Below are 16,274 nucleotides of genomic sequence, written 5' to 3'. Positions count from 1 at the left end.
ACTTATGAATTTGAATCCAGAGAAGTAACAGTTTTGCACATACAGTATGAGTTTTCTACCCGACAGAGTCGATATGGAATTTGGCCAGTTTGCTGAAACCTGAAAGGATGAGATGAGCAGCGGTGGTGGGTGGGGCATGATGCCTGTCATATCTGCATATTTGAATATGCATAATAAGACTAGCGCTCCATAGCCTGAAGGGATGGGACCTTCTCATTGGTTGAGACAACGTTTCGGACTGAAACGTCAAAATAAAATGTCCAAAAAAGCCATTTATTTCACCATGACTTTAACTGGACACTGGTTGTTTTTCCAACCCTCAGGCTCTCCGTACAGAGACAAGATCACCATCGCCATTTTGCAGCTTCAGGAGGAGGGCAAGTTGCACATGATGAAGGAGAAATGGTGGCGGGGGAACGGCTGTCCGGAGGAGGAGAGCAAGGAGGCCAGCGCCCTGGGGGTGCAGAACATCGGCGGCATCTTCATCGTCCTGGCTGCCGGACTCGTCCTGTCCGTGTTCGTGGCCGTGGGAGAGTTCCTCTACAAGTCCAAACAGAACGCACAACTTGAAAAGGTAAGGAGGGGCCTGTGGAAGTATATCGTCGCTGTCTGGGCAGAAACCTCCTATCTCTGTATTCTGATTTTATTTTATTTTTCCCGTAAATTAGCACCCAACTTGATCCTACAAAAGCATCAAAAGTAGAAGATCATACAAGCTCAGCTTGTGGATCTGCTATTTTTGCTGTTTTTGAATTTTAATCCTGAAGAGGATTTAACGGTATAAAAGGTTTCCACCCGACAGAGACGATTACATTTCACAGTTCACAGTTCACATAATGTATTGCCGTTATCATCATGCTGCACACACACACACACAAATGGGTTCGCATCGCTATAGGAGACACAAACAAGTACTACACTATGTCATGCCATTCCTCAGACGTAGTGACTCAGTAAATGTATGTGGACCATAATGTGCAGTAGGTGGGCAATACTTACTCAGCAAATTGTCTCACATAATGTGAAGCAAGACAAATAAACATGGGCTCAATCACTTTGCATTTTTAAGTGACCATCTGTTTGCTCAATTCCTGAAGCTTATATTGCATCCATGCCATTATAATAACCAATAAGATAAGGGTTGGTTTCTTTGCATTTACTCATTTAGGCCGACAGGCGACAACAAGAAAAGAAAAGTGAGGATTTCTGCTGTCACCACGGACCCGGGCTAGACTTTAACCACCATCCAAAATGACCTCAAGAAAAACTCAAGAGACTTTTTGTATTGTAAATTAAGATGCTCTAGAAATGCCCGATATTATACGACCGGTATTCTGAGACTATAGAGTGAATGGACACTATCACTAACCTCAGTGGGCACTTGCACAATGTTTGGATTGTTGGCAAATGGTGCATGGTTGGGACCATACAGTAGGTTTACTGAAACCTGCGTATACAGTAGGCACATGTGGAACAATAAGGTTTGTTCTCTAATGCATGACCCACGCCCTTAAAACGAATCACATTCCACTCCAGATACCGTTCTAGATCTGGGCAACTACAGAACACAAGTCACGTATGCTTTGATTAGAGCTTTTCTTTTTGGTTTACAACAAGATACTTACAGTACATACATCTTCATATCCATCTAGGGACATTCATCCTGTGAGCAATTATTACAGTTTGGAATCAACTGAACAAATAACTAACTCTAATGGTTTAACCTAAACCTAGTGCTTTCATACTCTAATCATCTTCGGACAGAATAACCCACAATTCCCACTCCAAGTCCCCTGTTAGGTTCGACTCCACAGGAACGGTCATTAACAGCTGACTGCAAAACCTTCCATTGATCACAGAATGTCTTTCAACTCAGTCAAAAAAGACGCTTTTCATTCATTCAATATCACAATATGCCGTACATGCAAACACGCACAAAACACACACACACACACACACACACACACACACACACACACACACACACACACACACACACACACACACACACACACACACACACACACACACACACACACACACACACACACACACACACACACACACACACACAATGTGAGCTTGTGCCTATTAATAATGGTGTGTTGAAGCTGAAAGAATGTAGAAAATATCAACTATATTTCATATATCTTACAAAACTGAGTTGTCATTACTAACTCAGTTCATTACTACTGATTTCCTTGTAAAATATATTTATCAGTAATATCACGCAACAAAGTATAAATCCAGAAAATAATATTAAATTAAGTCACTATCATTTCCCATGTATTTTAGGTATTGTTAGCATACAGAAATAGAAACACTATTTCAAGATACATGACCCTCGAGTGAAATGGTGCTGGACTCTCACAATCTAGAAGTAATTTCTCCTCTAAGCAAGTAATTGCTTTAGAATTTTCTTTCTACAGAAGTCATTGTGTAACTGTTGTTATTTATCAGTGATTGTAACTGGTAACAGCGACGGTGGTTTCCTTGTCCAGTTGCTATCATTCAGTTGCACGTAGTCTGTTATCTTCCTTAACTGTAGTGCCTGGTTTATTTCGGTTGCGTTCCATTTCCGACACCAAAAACAAGCAACTCACAAGTCACCACACGTTGCAGCGCATCATGTTGTGCACTTGTAGTTTTGCTAGTTCTGGTGTGCAACAATGCCACGAAATGAAGTACGTATAATGCTGCATCCACACGGGCAGAAGCAGAAATAGTCAGATACAGTTCATTTTTATTGAAAGCCAGTGGCATGAGGATACAAAGATCCTGTCGTTTGTAGCTGCTGCAAAAGCTACAAAGCTACAATAACGTAGAGCAGGTTTAAACTTAGGTACGAAGCTACAAATACGCTGTGTAGCTTTGCATCTTTGTATCTTTTGCATCTGCCTGTGTGTGAACGCAGCATCACTCAGGCATTAGTGTGCAAGGCAGGCAATAACAGAGGCTGGTGAAGCAGACACAAACGATAAGAAATAATAGAGAGTGATACACGCACTTCCGTAAGCATTTTCACAACCCTCCTTACCATTTCGCCTCTTCCCCAAAAGCTTTATTCATTATGGTTGAAGAGTATTCATTAGAGGAGAGCGACAGTGGATACACATATCACTGTCACACATTGATTGTACCATGATCAGTGTTGCCAGATCTTTGCGACAAGACAAAGCGGCCAGGTCTATATGAAAACAAGCCCAAAAGAAGCGACTGCAGGCCACATGAGCACTTAAAAGCTATATGCCTCTGCTATTTGAAAATAGCCGATATACAAGCTTGCAACTCATCGCCATGCAATGTTTTGTAGGCTTGTAGATCTGCTCTTACGTCATTTTAACACAAATCTTGTATGGGGGTCTCTGGCACAAATTATTTTCAGATGGTGGTCGGCAGACAAATACATATGCCTAATACTATGGGGGTCTTTTACATGAAAAATGTCTCAGAACCAATTATTATATATTTTTGCAGCAAGCAGCTACACTTTAAAAACAAGCCCAAACAAACTGTAACCAGCAATGACTATAGTTTAAGTGTCTTTACTGAAAAAAAGATTCCTGACATGGCAACACTGACCATGATGCAGGTCTTTGAGAAGACCTAAGGCTCTTTTCCACTACAAGAACTAAACCAACCATGTCGTGCCATAAAACATATCCTGTAGGTATGGGTGTATTTCCACATGGCAGTCTTTCTCAAACTTTTTCATGTCATGGATCCCCAAATTGACAAAATCTGAAAATGTTTCGCTCCAGGGACGCCCGAGAAAAGAACATTCACAATCTCTGAGAGAAGATGTACGAGCTCTGAGGTCATACATCTGCTATTTTTGAATAGCTGTAAATGGATAAAGTGGTTAATATGATTTAGCTGTGACCCCCTCGGAACCCCTCCAATGACCTCCCGTTTTCAGATAAGGTTCTCAGAACGTCATTTGGACCCCATACTCAGGAGGTGCTGTTACTACTAACCCCTGAGTTCTATAGGAAGTTCTGGGTTCGACTTTCAAGTCTTCGAAAATAGCCAATCTACAAACCCGCTACATGTTGTGTTGCGTAGCGTTGTGAGCTTGTAGATATTTTGACTTTTGGTTAATTGCAACATGAGGTATAGGCCTACCTCCTCCTTTGGTGGTGGTCGTGGTTGTAATGGAATTGTAAAGAAAAATCCCAGAACTTGGGATTGGTTGTGGAAGGTTCTGGTTTTATCCTTTGTAGTGGAAAAGAGCTTTCAGATAGTCTATAAATAAACCACTTCTGAGATGTCTATTTAGAAGCACTGTATTGTAAGCACTTTTCCCCCATTTTGCAAATGGCACTACTGTGCCGCTGAAATGCCGTCAATTAAGAGCATGAGGCATCATGCACCCCCCCCACACACACACACACATGCACACACACGCACACACACACACACACACACACACACGCACAATGTCACCGATTTACTCTGTACAGGGATGCATCCAAAATTTCAGAATTAGGTGACTCAGTCGAGAACAAAACGCAAGGGCCTGCTGAAATAGATCTGTATTATTTTGTACATTCATATCATCGCGTCGGGCGGAAACCTTTTACTGTATGTCCAAGAATGTTACATTTCAGGAAAAGACAAAAGAAAGTTATTATTTAGTCATACGTTCTTGTAAGTACTTTTAAATGGTAAAATATTCATAAAAACCACAGACAGACTTAACATCTTTCAACTTTAGTATTTTAGGCATATGTGAGGTTTTTCTAAAGCTTCAAAATGTGCAAAAATAGCACATCGACAAGCTCATGACAGCTATTTTGTGCTATACTTTTGACGAGAATGTAATTATGACAAAGTAATAACACAGGGAATTAATTTATGGACAAATATGGAGATACATGTTTCTGCCCGACAGCAACAATAATATGTATGTGAACAAAAAAGAAGGAAAATGTGCAGCGATACGGACCACACACACACAGTCCAATGCAAATGCAAATTGTCATTAGGCTAATCTGTGAAAGTCAGCCATATATTTTGTTTCATTGCTCCGGGCCTTTCACATAATTGACTACCACCTACTTTTTATGGCACTGGGTTGTTTTCTTATACCATGATGCTGAAAGTGTCAACTTGAAAAATGTGGTGCTAAGCATCTCTTTGTTGTGTTTCACATGCTTGATAGCGCACACCCGGCAATTTGCATTTTATAATTACTTCTGTTTTGTAACATTAGAAAGAGAGCAAAAAACTGCAGCATGGCGTTGATATAATGGGATGAGCCATACACCCTCTCGTACAATGGATAGAGGTCCTGTTAATAGTGTCTTTAATCCAGTCCAAATAGATGTGTTAATGTCTTAAAATGTCTGTTTTTGAGATTACTGCATTTCCGATCTCAGAAAAGTACATTTGTTAGATTAAGCTGCCGTATACTTGTTTAAAAAAAAGTTTATTAAAGATTATCAATAAACATTTGATAAGTTTGCAAAATATAGGCTGCTGCAGGCTTGTCATTTTGAGTCATCCACACATGGTTGCTATTCATTTTATACATTTTCATTATTGTTTTGTATTTATTTCTCTTTCATCTCCAATCTTTCATGGTGGCTTTTTCATTCTGATGTAATGATAACACCTGCCTTCACTCATACTGTATGATCACATATTTTGACCACTTCCACCCTATTTCGGGCATGTCATTATAGGCTAGATTAATTTGAACATTTTCCAAAAAATTCCAAATTTTGAAGGGCTCAAGTGGTTAATAGCTACACTGAAAGGCAGCCTTCCAGGAGCTACAGTGGTTGACATGAATATCTTTTGAGCATCAGTTGAATTGCAATGTCACTGTTATACACTCAAACCATGTCCACAATTTGTCCTGAACCATTTGGATTTCTGCCCGTATACAAAACAAAGCCTCGCGTGTCCGTGAATTTTGCGACAAAAAGCCGTCACAGATTGAGACCAGCAACAACATTGATTCTGGACAACAACTAAAAAAAGCAACAACAACAACAACATGACAAGAGCTCTCGCGAAGGACCCGGCGGGACATTGTTGTACTGTCACCTCCTCCATCCCCGACATGTCAAACTCCCATGATTACCATGGTTTGTCCTGCCCTCCCCCTCCTTCTTCTCCTCCTGACCATACCCTCCCCTCTCTCCCCCCTCCCCCTCCTTCTTCTCCTCCTGACCATACCCTCCCCTCTCTCCCCCCTCCCCTTCCTTCTTCTCCTCCTGACCATACCCTCCCCTCTCCCCCTCCTTCTTCTCCTCCTGACCATACCCTCCCCTCTCCCCCTCCTTCTTCTCCTCCTGACCATACCCTCCCCTCTCTCCCCCCTCCCCCTCCTTCTTCTCCTCCTGACCATACCCTCCCCTCTCTCCCCCCCACTCCCCCTCATGCCCCCCCCCCCCCCCCCCCTTCCCTTAGCTGCTTCTACGCTTCCTCCTCCCAATCCTCCTCCTCCCGCTCCTCTTGCTCCTGCTGCTCTTCCCTCTCTTCCTGCCGCCTGCTGCTGCTGCTGCTGCTGGGGGGCCCGCTGCCACGGGGTTACCACCAGGGCTCTCGGGGGAACAGGGACCACCTGCCGTGTGTGAGGACCCCCATGCATCGCTCCCACTGCACAGTGCGCGCCGCGCACACACACACACACGACACACACACACACGCATTTTGGTATCAAAATGTACTTAAATTACCGAAAGTAGAATGCACTCATTATGCAGAAGGTTTTCAAATGTATAAAATAATAGTATCCTTTGAGAAAAGCAGATTGTGATCTAGGTGCTGCCCACTGTGCTGCCCACTGTGAGTGGGGTGACAGGTCTGGCTCTGAGGACTTGTGTGTGGCTCTGTCTGGACCCAGCCTCTCACTGCAACAAAGAACACAAGCGCATTAGCTTCCTTATATACGGTACACAGCACCTGTCCTTCATTTAATTAATACAATGTGCTGCAGGTGCGCCTGTGAGCTGGCAGAGCCAGACCTGTCACCCCACTCAAAGTGTCGGTGAGTAATCCTTGTAATATTAATCAAAATCAAAGTATAGCTAATAACTAAAGTTTTCAATGAATTGTAGTGGAGTAAAAGTACAATATTTGCCTCTTCTGAGATGTATTGAAGTAGAACTAAACGCACGCACCCACATGCACACATTTGCATGTGCACACTCTCACACTCAAGCATGTGCGGGCACACACACACACACACACACACACACACACACACACACACACACACACACACACACACCAGTCTTTATCTACTATATAATGCGCCACGTCTCTGCGTACGTGTGTGTGTGTGTGTGTGCGTGCGTACGTGTGTATACAGTTGTAATGCACGTAACTAGAGAACCGTTTGACCCACCGACTTCACATTCGACACACGCGTTCCACACCCCCACAGGGAGTGCAGTGCCAGGTATCAAGTCAGTCGGACCCATGGTTCTCCAGAACCACCACAAAAGGCTCTGGTCAGGCTCTGCCTAATGAGGCCAACTCCTTTCCCCTGGGCCAAGCTGTGCCAGTGGGCCTAATGAGGCCAACTCCTTTCACCTGTGCAATTTCAAGCCTCTGCCTCAACCAATCAGGCTCTGCCAGTGGGCTGAATTGATTGCCAGTCTTCACACACAGGCACATACACAGATCTCCATGTGGGACACCGGCTGACAGTTAAAACGGGTGCTAAGGCAATGTATATCATTAGGTTCCCAAGTTGCATCGTTCCCAAGTAGGCCGGTGGCCGACTGCGACGGGCACGTACAGGTCTAGTATGCTATAAGCATAAGCACCTAGACGCTACACACATACACGCACACGCACACACGCACACGCACTTCAGTCTTGATGTATATGCTATGTATAAGCATAAGCACCTAGACACTATACGCGCGTGTGCACACACACACACACACACACACATACACACACACACACACACACACACACAAATCTGATGACAATAAACCACAGATCAGCCCTAAACCACAAAATAGCCACTCAATTATGGCCCACTGGGACTGAGAGACTGCAAAGACCACACCGCAGCCATGCCTCAGGCATGCATCACAGCATCTTATCCTGTGATTAAGACCAGAGCTCTAATGCAAACATTGGTGGTTCGCAACAGGGCAGGAACCTCCAAAAATGTATTGGACTTAATTCGACTACACAATCGAGGAAAGTGGCAGTAAAGTGTCAGATTTACAATCCCACCATTTTTGCGTGGGTAGTTCTCTCTCTCTCTCTCTCTCTCTGTCTCTTGCACTCCTGAGCCGTCCCAGAGTGCAGTGCAGCTGTACAGCTGCAGGTTTGTGGGAGTCATAAAACCTCTGTAATCCAATGACACTAAACAGCAGCCATCAATCAGCACATGACACCAACAGGCAACCATAGAGAGAGAGAGATCGTCTTGTCCACCAAAGCCTGGCGCTTTTATGGTCGTTACTGGTAAAACATTGTGTGCCATTCAATTTCACGGAGGAAAATCAATAGCCATGAAAAGCCTGTTGGTCGGAGTGGTTCTGACAATCAGTGGCTGTGCCGTGAGCTATGAGACAGGTGCCACTAGCTAGGGAGACAGCTTGATTATTTTGGGGGTATAACCTCGGAAAAATGTTCATTCAAGGCACTATAACATCATATGATTACACCCAAATAATGGTGCATTGGACTGTGAATTCAATGTACAATGTATGTCTGCACAGACAAGACATAAAGGAAAAGGCTACTTAATTAACAAATGCACAAGAAATTCACTAAAACATTCATTGTGAACTCAAGAGAGGTTCTGTGAAATTGAAAACGTTTGAGAACCACTGGTGTAAGCCATATGATGGGATTATTTTAATAACACAATATTTGCAGATGCCAGAGTAGCTTATGAGAGAACTAGTGGAGAAAGAAGCAGCAGTTTAATTGGCCATGCATAAACACCATGGATCTGAGTCAGACGAGATGCAACACGCATCAATAAGTCATGCTGCTCTGTGGAGCAAGCACAAGGGGACGGGGAAATACACCGTATTGCTGGTGTGTGTGTGTCTGTGTGTCTGTGTGTGTCTGTGTGTGTCTGTGTCTGTGTGTCTGTGTCTGTGTGCGTGCATTACATAGCATGTATGTGCATATTGTGTATGTATTGCTATGTATATGTTTTGTAAAAGTATGTACTATGTATGTATCTGTCTGTCTGTCTGTCTGTCTGTCTGTCTGTCTGTCTTGTAGGAACTTCATTATCATTCTAGCACCGAGTACAGATTTGCCTCAATACCTTACTCCCTGTTCACCTCCTTATCTATTCCCTAGAAGCACCATCCATTCACATCCTCACCAGCTCACAACCATACCAGTTAAATCCAGGAGTGGGTTGGGTGGGGCCCCTTTTAATGAAGGAAGATCCATGTTACAAACAGAAGCCACATTCATGCCTTTCCCCAACGCTACTGTATTTTGGTACTGTATATGTGACGTTATCAAGAGATGAAGCCAGTTACAAAGAGCTTCATTACAAAGGGCAGCAAACGAAAAAATCAATACAAATCATTAAAATAAAACAGAACATCAATAAACAAGGAATAAAACTTGCATAATATGACATAATTAGTCATTGTTGGTTATTTTATTATAACAACCAACCATCATTAATTTAATAGCTTCTGTAATGCAATCACTCATATCCAGCAAGGTCTTGCATCTTAAAATACTTTTGTGTGGTATGCAAAAGATCGGCCCTGACAACAGTTGATATTTCCAATTTCAGAACGAGATCTGTTACAGATCAGCAACATCATACTGTATGTGTATGAAAGCTCTCCCGAACACGAAAGGTAGCCAGTAATGTATTCATACGTTCCGGATATTCCCACTGTTTCATATCTTTGCCTATAATGCCTAGTATTACCGTACGCTGCAAAAGCCTTGCTAATGTATCTCTGAAGACTGTGCAAATGGTTCCATTTGTACACACTGTATACACTCAGGGATTGTACTGTACACTCCCCCCCCCCCCTCCCCTGATCCAGTTTCCCTCACCCCTGAGTTTTCCCCACGGTCCCTTGCTATCCTTTTTGCTGGCACCTATAGGGTTGGGATCCCTTTAGCGATCCTGTTGGGTGTTCCAAATGGCACTCTCAGAGTTATATGGTGGTCCAGTGAAATGTATAAAAGTTTGAGAACCACTGGTTGTAAATGCCACAAGAGTCCACATAACAAGCTGTGATATAAACCGGGTTCCTCACTCAGCATTGGATCCGGTTCGTCCGGTTCCGGATCCCGACCCTACTGGCACCCCCCTATACTCTCACCAGTCCAGTGTTACTGTGTCACCCTGCAGTCCCCTGTGGGGGGAGGCTCTGGGCCGCGGCCCAATAAGAGTCTGCCCCCCCGGGGTGGAGACATCAGACATGGGTTGTTCTGCTGCCTGTAACCAATCAGCAAGGCGGTCTGAAACCCATTCTCTTTCTCTACCCCTCCCTCCTTCCTTCCCCCCTCACTCTCCCCCCTCTCTCTCTCTTCCCCCCCCTCCCCGTCACAGAGGTCCTTCTGCAGCGCCATGGTGGACGAGCTGCGCGTGTCCCTCAAGTGCCAGCGCAGGCTCAAACACAAGCCTCAGACGCCCGTCATGGTCAAAACCGAGGAGGTCATCAACATGCACACCTTCAACGACCGCAGACTGCCAGGGAAAGAGACCATGGCCTAAAAAGAGGGGGAAAAAATGCTGGGACTCACAATCACGCACTCTCTCTCCTCTGTGGTCAGGAGACCGTGTTGAGACACCGGTAATAAGAAGGGAGAAGGGGGCTGGGGGGTGGGGCTGGTTGTGACACATGGGTTATACGGGAGGGAGGGAGGGAGGGAGGGGAGCATTGATGGACTGTCATCGCTGTTTCTTAAACATTAGCTACCGGAAAAGAGGTCGAACAATGTTTCCTGTGGAAATAACTTGAACCTGGGTGCAATTTTTAAGTGAGATACCTCATTATCCTTTACCACCTTGGGGGAACGAGCGAACCAAGTGGTGCCAGAATTTTTGTCAAATAGAGACAGACCCAGGACTCAGAGATCGGGGGTGGGACCAGGGAAAGGGATTTAAGGGGCGATAGAGAGAGAACACACTATGGGGCAGGCGGAAATCAGAGGTTTCCTTCTGAGTGAGTATTTAACCCATTACGACCCGAGGATGAGCTTAAACATGCCTACTAATCCTAATGCCTCGTTTATACACATCCTATGTGGGAAAGTAGCAGATCTGCAAGCTTGCAGCACGTCTCATTCGAGATGCGCTGTGAGTTTGCAGATCTGCTACTTTCGGGGTCCAACTTATGGTGACGTATAAATGAGGCTTTTAGAGATTCCACAATGAACGACGCTGCGTTACCGTATTGAAAGGTATAAGAACACATACTATATGTATCCCGGTCCGAATGGGTTAAGTAAGATTTGGAAGCATCGTCTCTCAACTGCTACTCAACCAATCTTTCCACCGCACAGACCACAGAGACTGCTTGAGTACCACGGCGAGGCTGCGACCCACTCACAGATTAGGAATGAACACACAGAGGCAGTAGTGAGGAAGCAGGCAGGAGAAGGATACGTCTGTGTTGTTTATTTCAGCTGCCGTGTGAATAGAAAGACCAGATGGGCTCGACCATCCAGTTCCAAAGGAAACCCAGTGCCCTATAAGAAAGAAAAACATTAAAACGAAACAAAACTAAAACACAGCGGCGAGATCCACGGTTCCCAAAATGTACAGAGAGGCATTGCTTAAATCACATACAATATTGATCAGCGTCCGGAATTGATATACTGTATATCATCCATCAGGCAATAAGTGTTTTCATTTATTTGTGTTTCAGAGTACTAACACTTTTAATCTTTGATGTGGGATGTGTGGGTGGGGCGGTTGGGGGGGATATCAAGGGAGACGGTATTTTTCAGTCAGATTATATAGAGACATACACTATTGACAAGCAGGAGAGATTACAGGGGTAGGGGCAATAATAGTAAAATGACTGTTTGCACATCAGCAAGCTGTCAAGTTGTCACGTAAAGGGGGTTTTATGACGATATACACCCTTAATGTTACATGAAGGAATCCTGTAGATGCGTTTAAGGAATCTGGGCGTGGCTCACCGGCGACAAAATTCACAGCTATCACACAACTCACAAATGGACTCTATTTATTCCAATATTTATTGTTTTATTTATGAATTCCTTTATTTATATTTTTCAATTACTGGATTTTCACAACAGCAGTGGATGCGCCTCACTTTACGTTCAGAGGGGGTAGCCAGTTTTATTTGACTTTATTTTGTTTTCGTCAAAATTTTATTTCGTTTTGCTCAATGTCGAGTCTCCGATATTCTGTTTTGTACTCCTGTGTGGCTCTTTATTTAGTATCAAAACTCCTCACATTTACTTGTGCAAATGCAATTTCTATGAAAAGGTGTTTTTGTACGAAGAGAATCAAACATTTTGTAATACTTTTTATCAACACAGATAACGCAGACACGCACGCGCACACACACGCGCACACACACACACACACACACACACACACACACACACACACACAAATACACTCCACTGTGGGTGTCATTCATGGCAGAGGGATTTCAGGCCAGGTTGTGTGTTTGTGGTAGTTCAGGAGGTTCTCCCAAAAGACCCAACACATCCCCATGGGCTGATGTATGGCCAGAGTCAGACCCAACAAATCCCCATGGGCTGATGTCAGGCCACTAGACCCAACACATCCCCATGGGCTGATGTCAGGCCACTAGACCCAACACATCCCCATGGGCTGATGTCAGGCCACTAGACCCAACACATCCCCATGGGCTGATGTCAGACCAGACCCAACACATCCCCATGGGCTGATGTCAGGCCAGACACAACACATCCCCATGGGCTGATGTCAGGCCACTAGACCCAACACATCCCCATGGGCTGATGTCAGGCCACTAGACCCAACACATCCCCATGGGCTGATGTCAGGCCAGACCCAACACATCCCCATGGGCTGATGTCAGGCCACTAGACCCAACACATCCCCATGGGCTGATGTCAGGCCAGACCCAACACATCCCCATGGGCTGATGTCAGGCCAGACCCAACACATCCCCATGGGCTGATGTCAGGCCAGACCCAACACATCCCCATGGGCTGATGTCAGGCCAGACCCAACACATCCCCATGGGCTGATGTCATGCCAGACCCAACACATCCCCATGGGCTGATGTCAGGCCAGACACAACACATCCCCATGGGCTGATGTCAGGCCACTAGACCCAACACATCCCCATGGGCTGATGTATGGCCAGAGTCAGACCCAACACATCCCCATGGGCTGATGTCAGGCCAGACCCAACACATCCCCATGGGCTGATGTCAGGCCACTAGACCCAACACATCCCCATGGGCTGATGTCAGGCCACTAGACCCAACACATCCCCATGGGCTGATGTCAGGCCACTAGACCCAACACATCCCCATGGGCTGATGTCAGGCCAGACCCAACACATCCCCATGGGCTGATGTCAGGCCAGACCCAACACATCCCCATGGGCTGATGTCATGCCAGACCCAACACATGAATCCCCATGGGCTGATGTCATGCCAGACCCAACACATCCCCATGGGCTGATGTCAGGCCACTAGACACAACACATCCCCATGGGCTGATGTCAGACCAGACCCAACACATCCCCATGGGCTGATGTCATGCCAGGCCAGCATGCAGGTTGCTGTTGTAGTGGTTCATGGAGACTATCCCAGAGGCGTCATTTAATAATAATAACAATAATAATAATAATAACAGTGGCAAAAAATGTACCATGCTCAATTTCAAGAATAGCAGAAATCTACCGATCTACAAGCTTGTATAGATCTGCATTTTTTTGCGAAAATAAGGAGGCCAGTTTTAAAGTGATTCATGAATGTATTGTTTGCAGAAAGAAAACAAGTTGACCTAAAATCAGATTAATTTGCCCAAAAAGGCCATTCAGCGGTATTATGAATAAAAGGTTAATAAAAGGTTTACCCATTAAAACTGGGGAAGCACCTGTATCATTTATTTAGTTTTTTTGCATTATGGCTATTCAAAAATAGCAGATGTACAAGCTCACAGCGCGTCACTTGGTGCCGTGCTGCGCGCTTGTATACAGCTGCTATTTTTGTACAATTTGTTTTAAGTAAGTGTTTGAAAACGTTGGAATTATGAAACGATTTGAGAACTGCTGATGTAGAAGGCATTTTGTAAAATCGACCTCAGGTCTTAATGTGTAAAAATGTGAAAGCCCATGGCGGCCTGGGGGGTGGTGGCACTTGTCCAGACCCCTGGATCCCCAGATGACACCTCTGTGAGGTGACTCTGCCAGGCCTCTCCAATGGGCTGCTGGCGATGGTGCAGGTTGTGGTGGTTCAGACCAGTGGTGGAAATTACATACTTGAGAATTGTACTTAAGGACAATTTTTTAGGTATTTGTACTTTAGAGTATTTCCCATTACCGATACTTTTACTTCTATACTCCACTACACCTCAGAGGGAAATATTGTACTTTTACTCTACTACATTTATTTGAAAACTTTAGTTACTAATTACTTTATAGATTTTCATTATTATGACAAAACATGCATTAAACACTTCAGCCCTACATTTCGGCCAATGGAAAATAGCCGATACGCTCACAAGGCGTTGCAATTAATGTGACACATTGTGAGCTTGTAGATCTGCTATTTTTATACATAGAAAACTTTAAATGAGACATTCTGCAAAACGAGTACTTTTACTTTTGGTACTTTATGAGTATACTTTGATGCCAATAGTTTTGTACTTTTACTCAAGTAAAAGTTTGAATTCCGGACTTTTACTTATGTATTTCTATTGCAGTATTTGTACACTGTAAAAAATGTGAGCACTTTTTCCACCACTGGCTCAGACAGATACAGCCCATCCATCCCCATGGTGCGTGGGCACCTTCCTCCATGGGCCACTATAGCTGGACCACACTCACAGTCACACCAACCCCACCCACAGGGGGACTTAATTATTCCCCCCAACCACCCCACCCCCAGGTAGAGAAGGTGGCACATTGTGGTATAGTGACATTATGTGTTTTGGAAAAGAAGATGATGATGATGATGATGATGATGGTGGTGGTGGTGATGATGATGATGATGAAGAAGAAGCAGAAAAAATAAAATACAAATAAACTATTTTTATCATGTAAAGGAATCATATTTAAAGAAAGCTATTTTTACTCCCGGAGAAAGAGAAGTAACGATACCATTGATTAGAGGAAATATTTAAATTATTATAGCGTGCACACAAAGGATGGGAAGAGGTCTGCCAATGATGCTCATCATTCTACACCCCTGATTACTGATAGACTGCTAGAATCCAGTGCTGAGAAAATTGTGTGTAAATGGTTTTAAAAAAAGGACAAAAAAATACAGTAAAAAAAAAAGAAGATGTAATTAAAAACAAAAAAACAAAGAATACTTAACTAATTTTGAACATGTTGTGAAAACAAAAATGGAGTGCACACAGTTTACCCTTTGAAGTTGATGCACAAGTTTAAAGAAAATAAAAAAACGAGTATTCACAACTTTCACCTTCACTGTCTCTTCATTCCCAACGAGTTCACTCCAACAGCTTGGATCAAACACTGGAGAACAAAGAGTGGAATTAGCAGAGCACTTGAAAGAGCCTACTATAGAACGCTGTTAGAACAAGAGAATAATATATACACTATATTGATATTTTAGAAATATAACAAACAAAATATTGTTGGCAAAGCAAGACAAAGGTATGGTACCTTCAAAAGCAAACTTTTGAAGGTATTTCTTTTACAAAGTTATACAAGAAGCAAGCATTACATGTGTGCGCATGCGTGTGTGCATTCTGTGTGTGTGTGTGTGTGTGTGTGTGTGTGTGTGTGTGTGTGTGTGTGTGTGTGTGTGTGTCATGTATTTTGTGCTTCCTTTGAAAGTGTAAAAAAACTCATTTCCACCCAATATATAATTCCGAAGTGCATGCTTGCTTAGGCAAAACCAGAAACAAGGTGCACATGAATCTTTGATGTAAGCCTGTGCATGTGCATACATTATAAATGTGGCCTGGATGGACCTATAGTGCCAGACTGTCACTTTTGGCTAACGGGACATACAGCACAATATATGTACTCTGATGTGAATCTTTTAGAGTGATGAAATGTCTTTGCATGCAGACTGCTTATGCTGTGCAGGTCTAACATTATACACCCCTCCAAACACATGCAATGTGT

The 16,274-nt window shown here is 43.9% G+C and overlaps 1 protein-coding gene across 1 annotated transcript in view; it reads left to right on the top strand.

Moving 5' to 3' along the window:
* The window catches only part of grik2 (glutamate receptor, ionotropic, kainate 2), a 171,162-nt gene extending 160,441 nt beyond the window's left edge, over positions 1-10,721 (top strand). The window contains exons 15-16 of the mRNA XM_080769215.1: positions 324-574; positions 10,526-10,721. Of these exons, the coding sequence (XP_080625341.1) occupies positions 324-574; positions 10,526-10,690 (416 nt within the window). The 3' untranslated portion in view covers positions 10,691-10,721. The remainder of the gene's footprint in view (positions 1-323; positions 575-10,525) is intronic.
* The last annotated feature ends 5,553 nt before the right edge of the window (positions 10,722-16,274 follow it).

The sequence above is a fragment of the Protomyctophum bolini genome (genome assembly GCF_963924005.1).
Source record: "Protomyctophum bolini genome assembly, chromosome: 7".
Lineage (NCBI taxonomy): Eukaryota > Metazoa > Chordata > Actinopteri > Myctophiformes > Myctophidae > Protomyctophum > Protomyctophum bolini.
The sequence above is the reverse complement of the archived record's forward strand: the minus strand, read 5'-3'. Positions and strand labels throughout refer to the sequence as shown.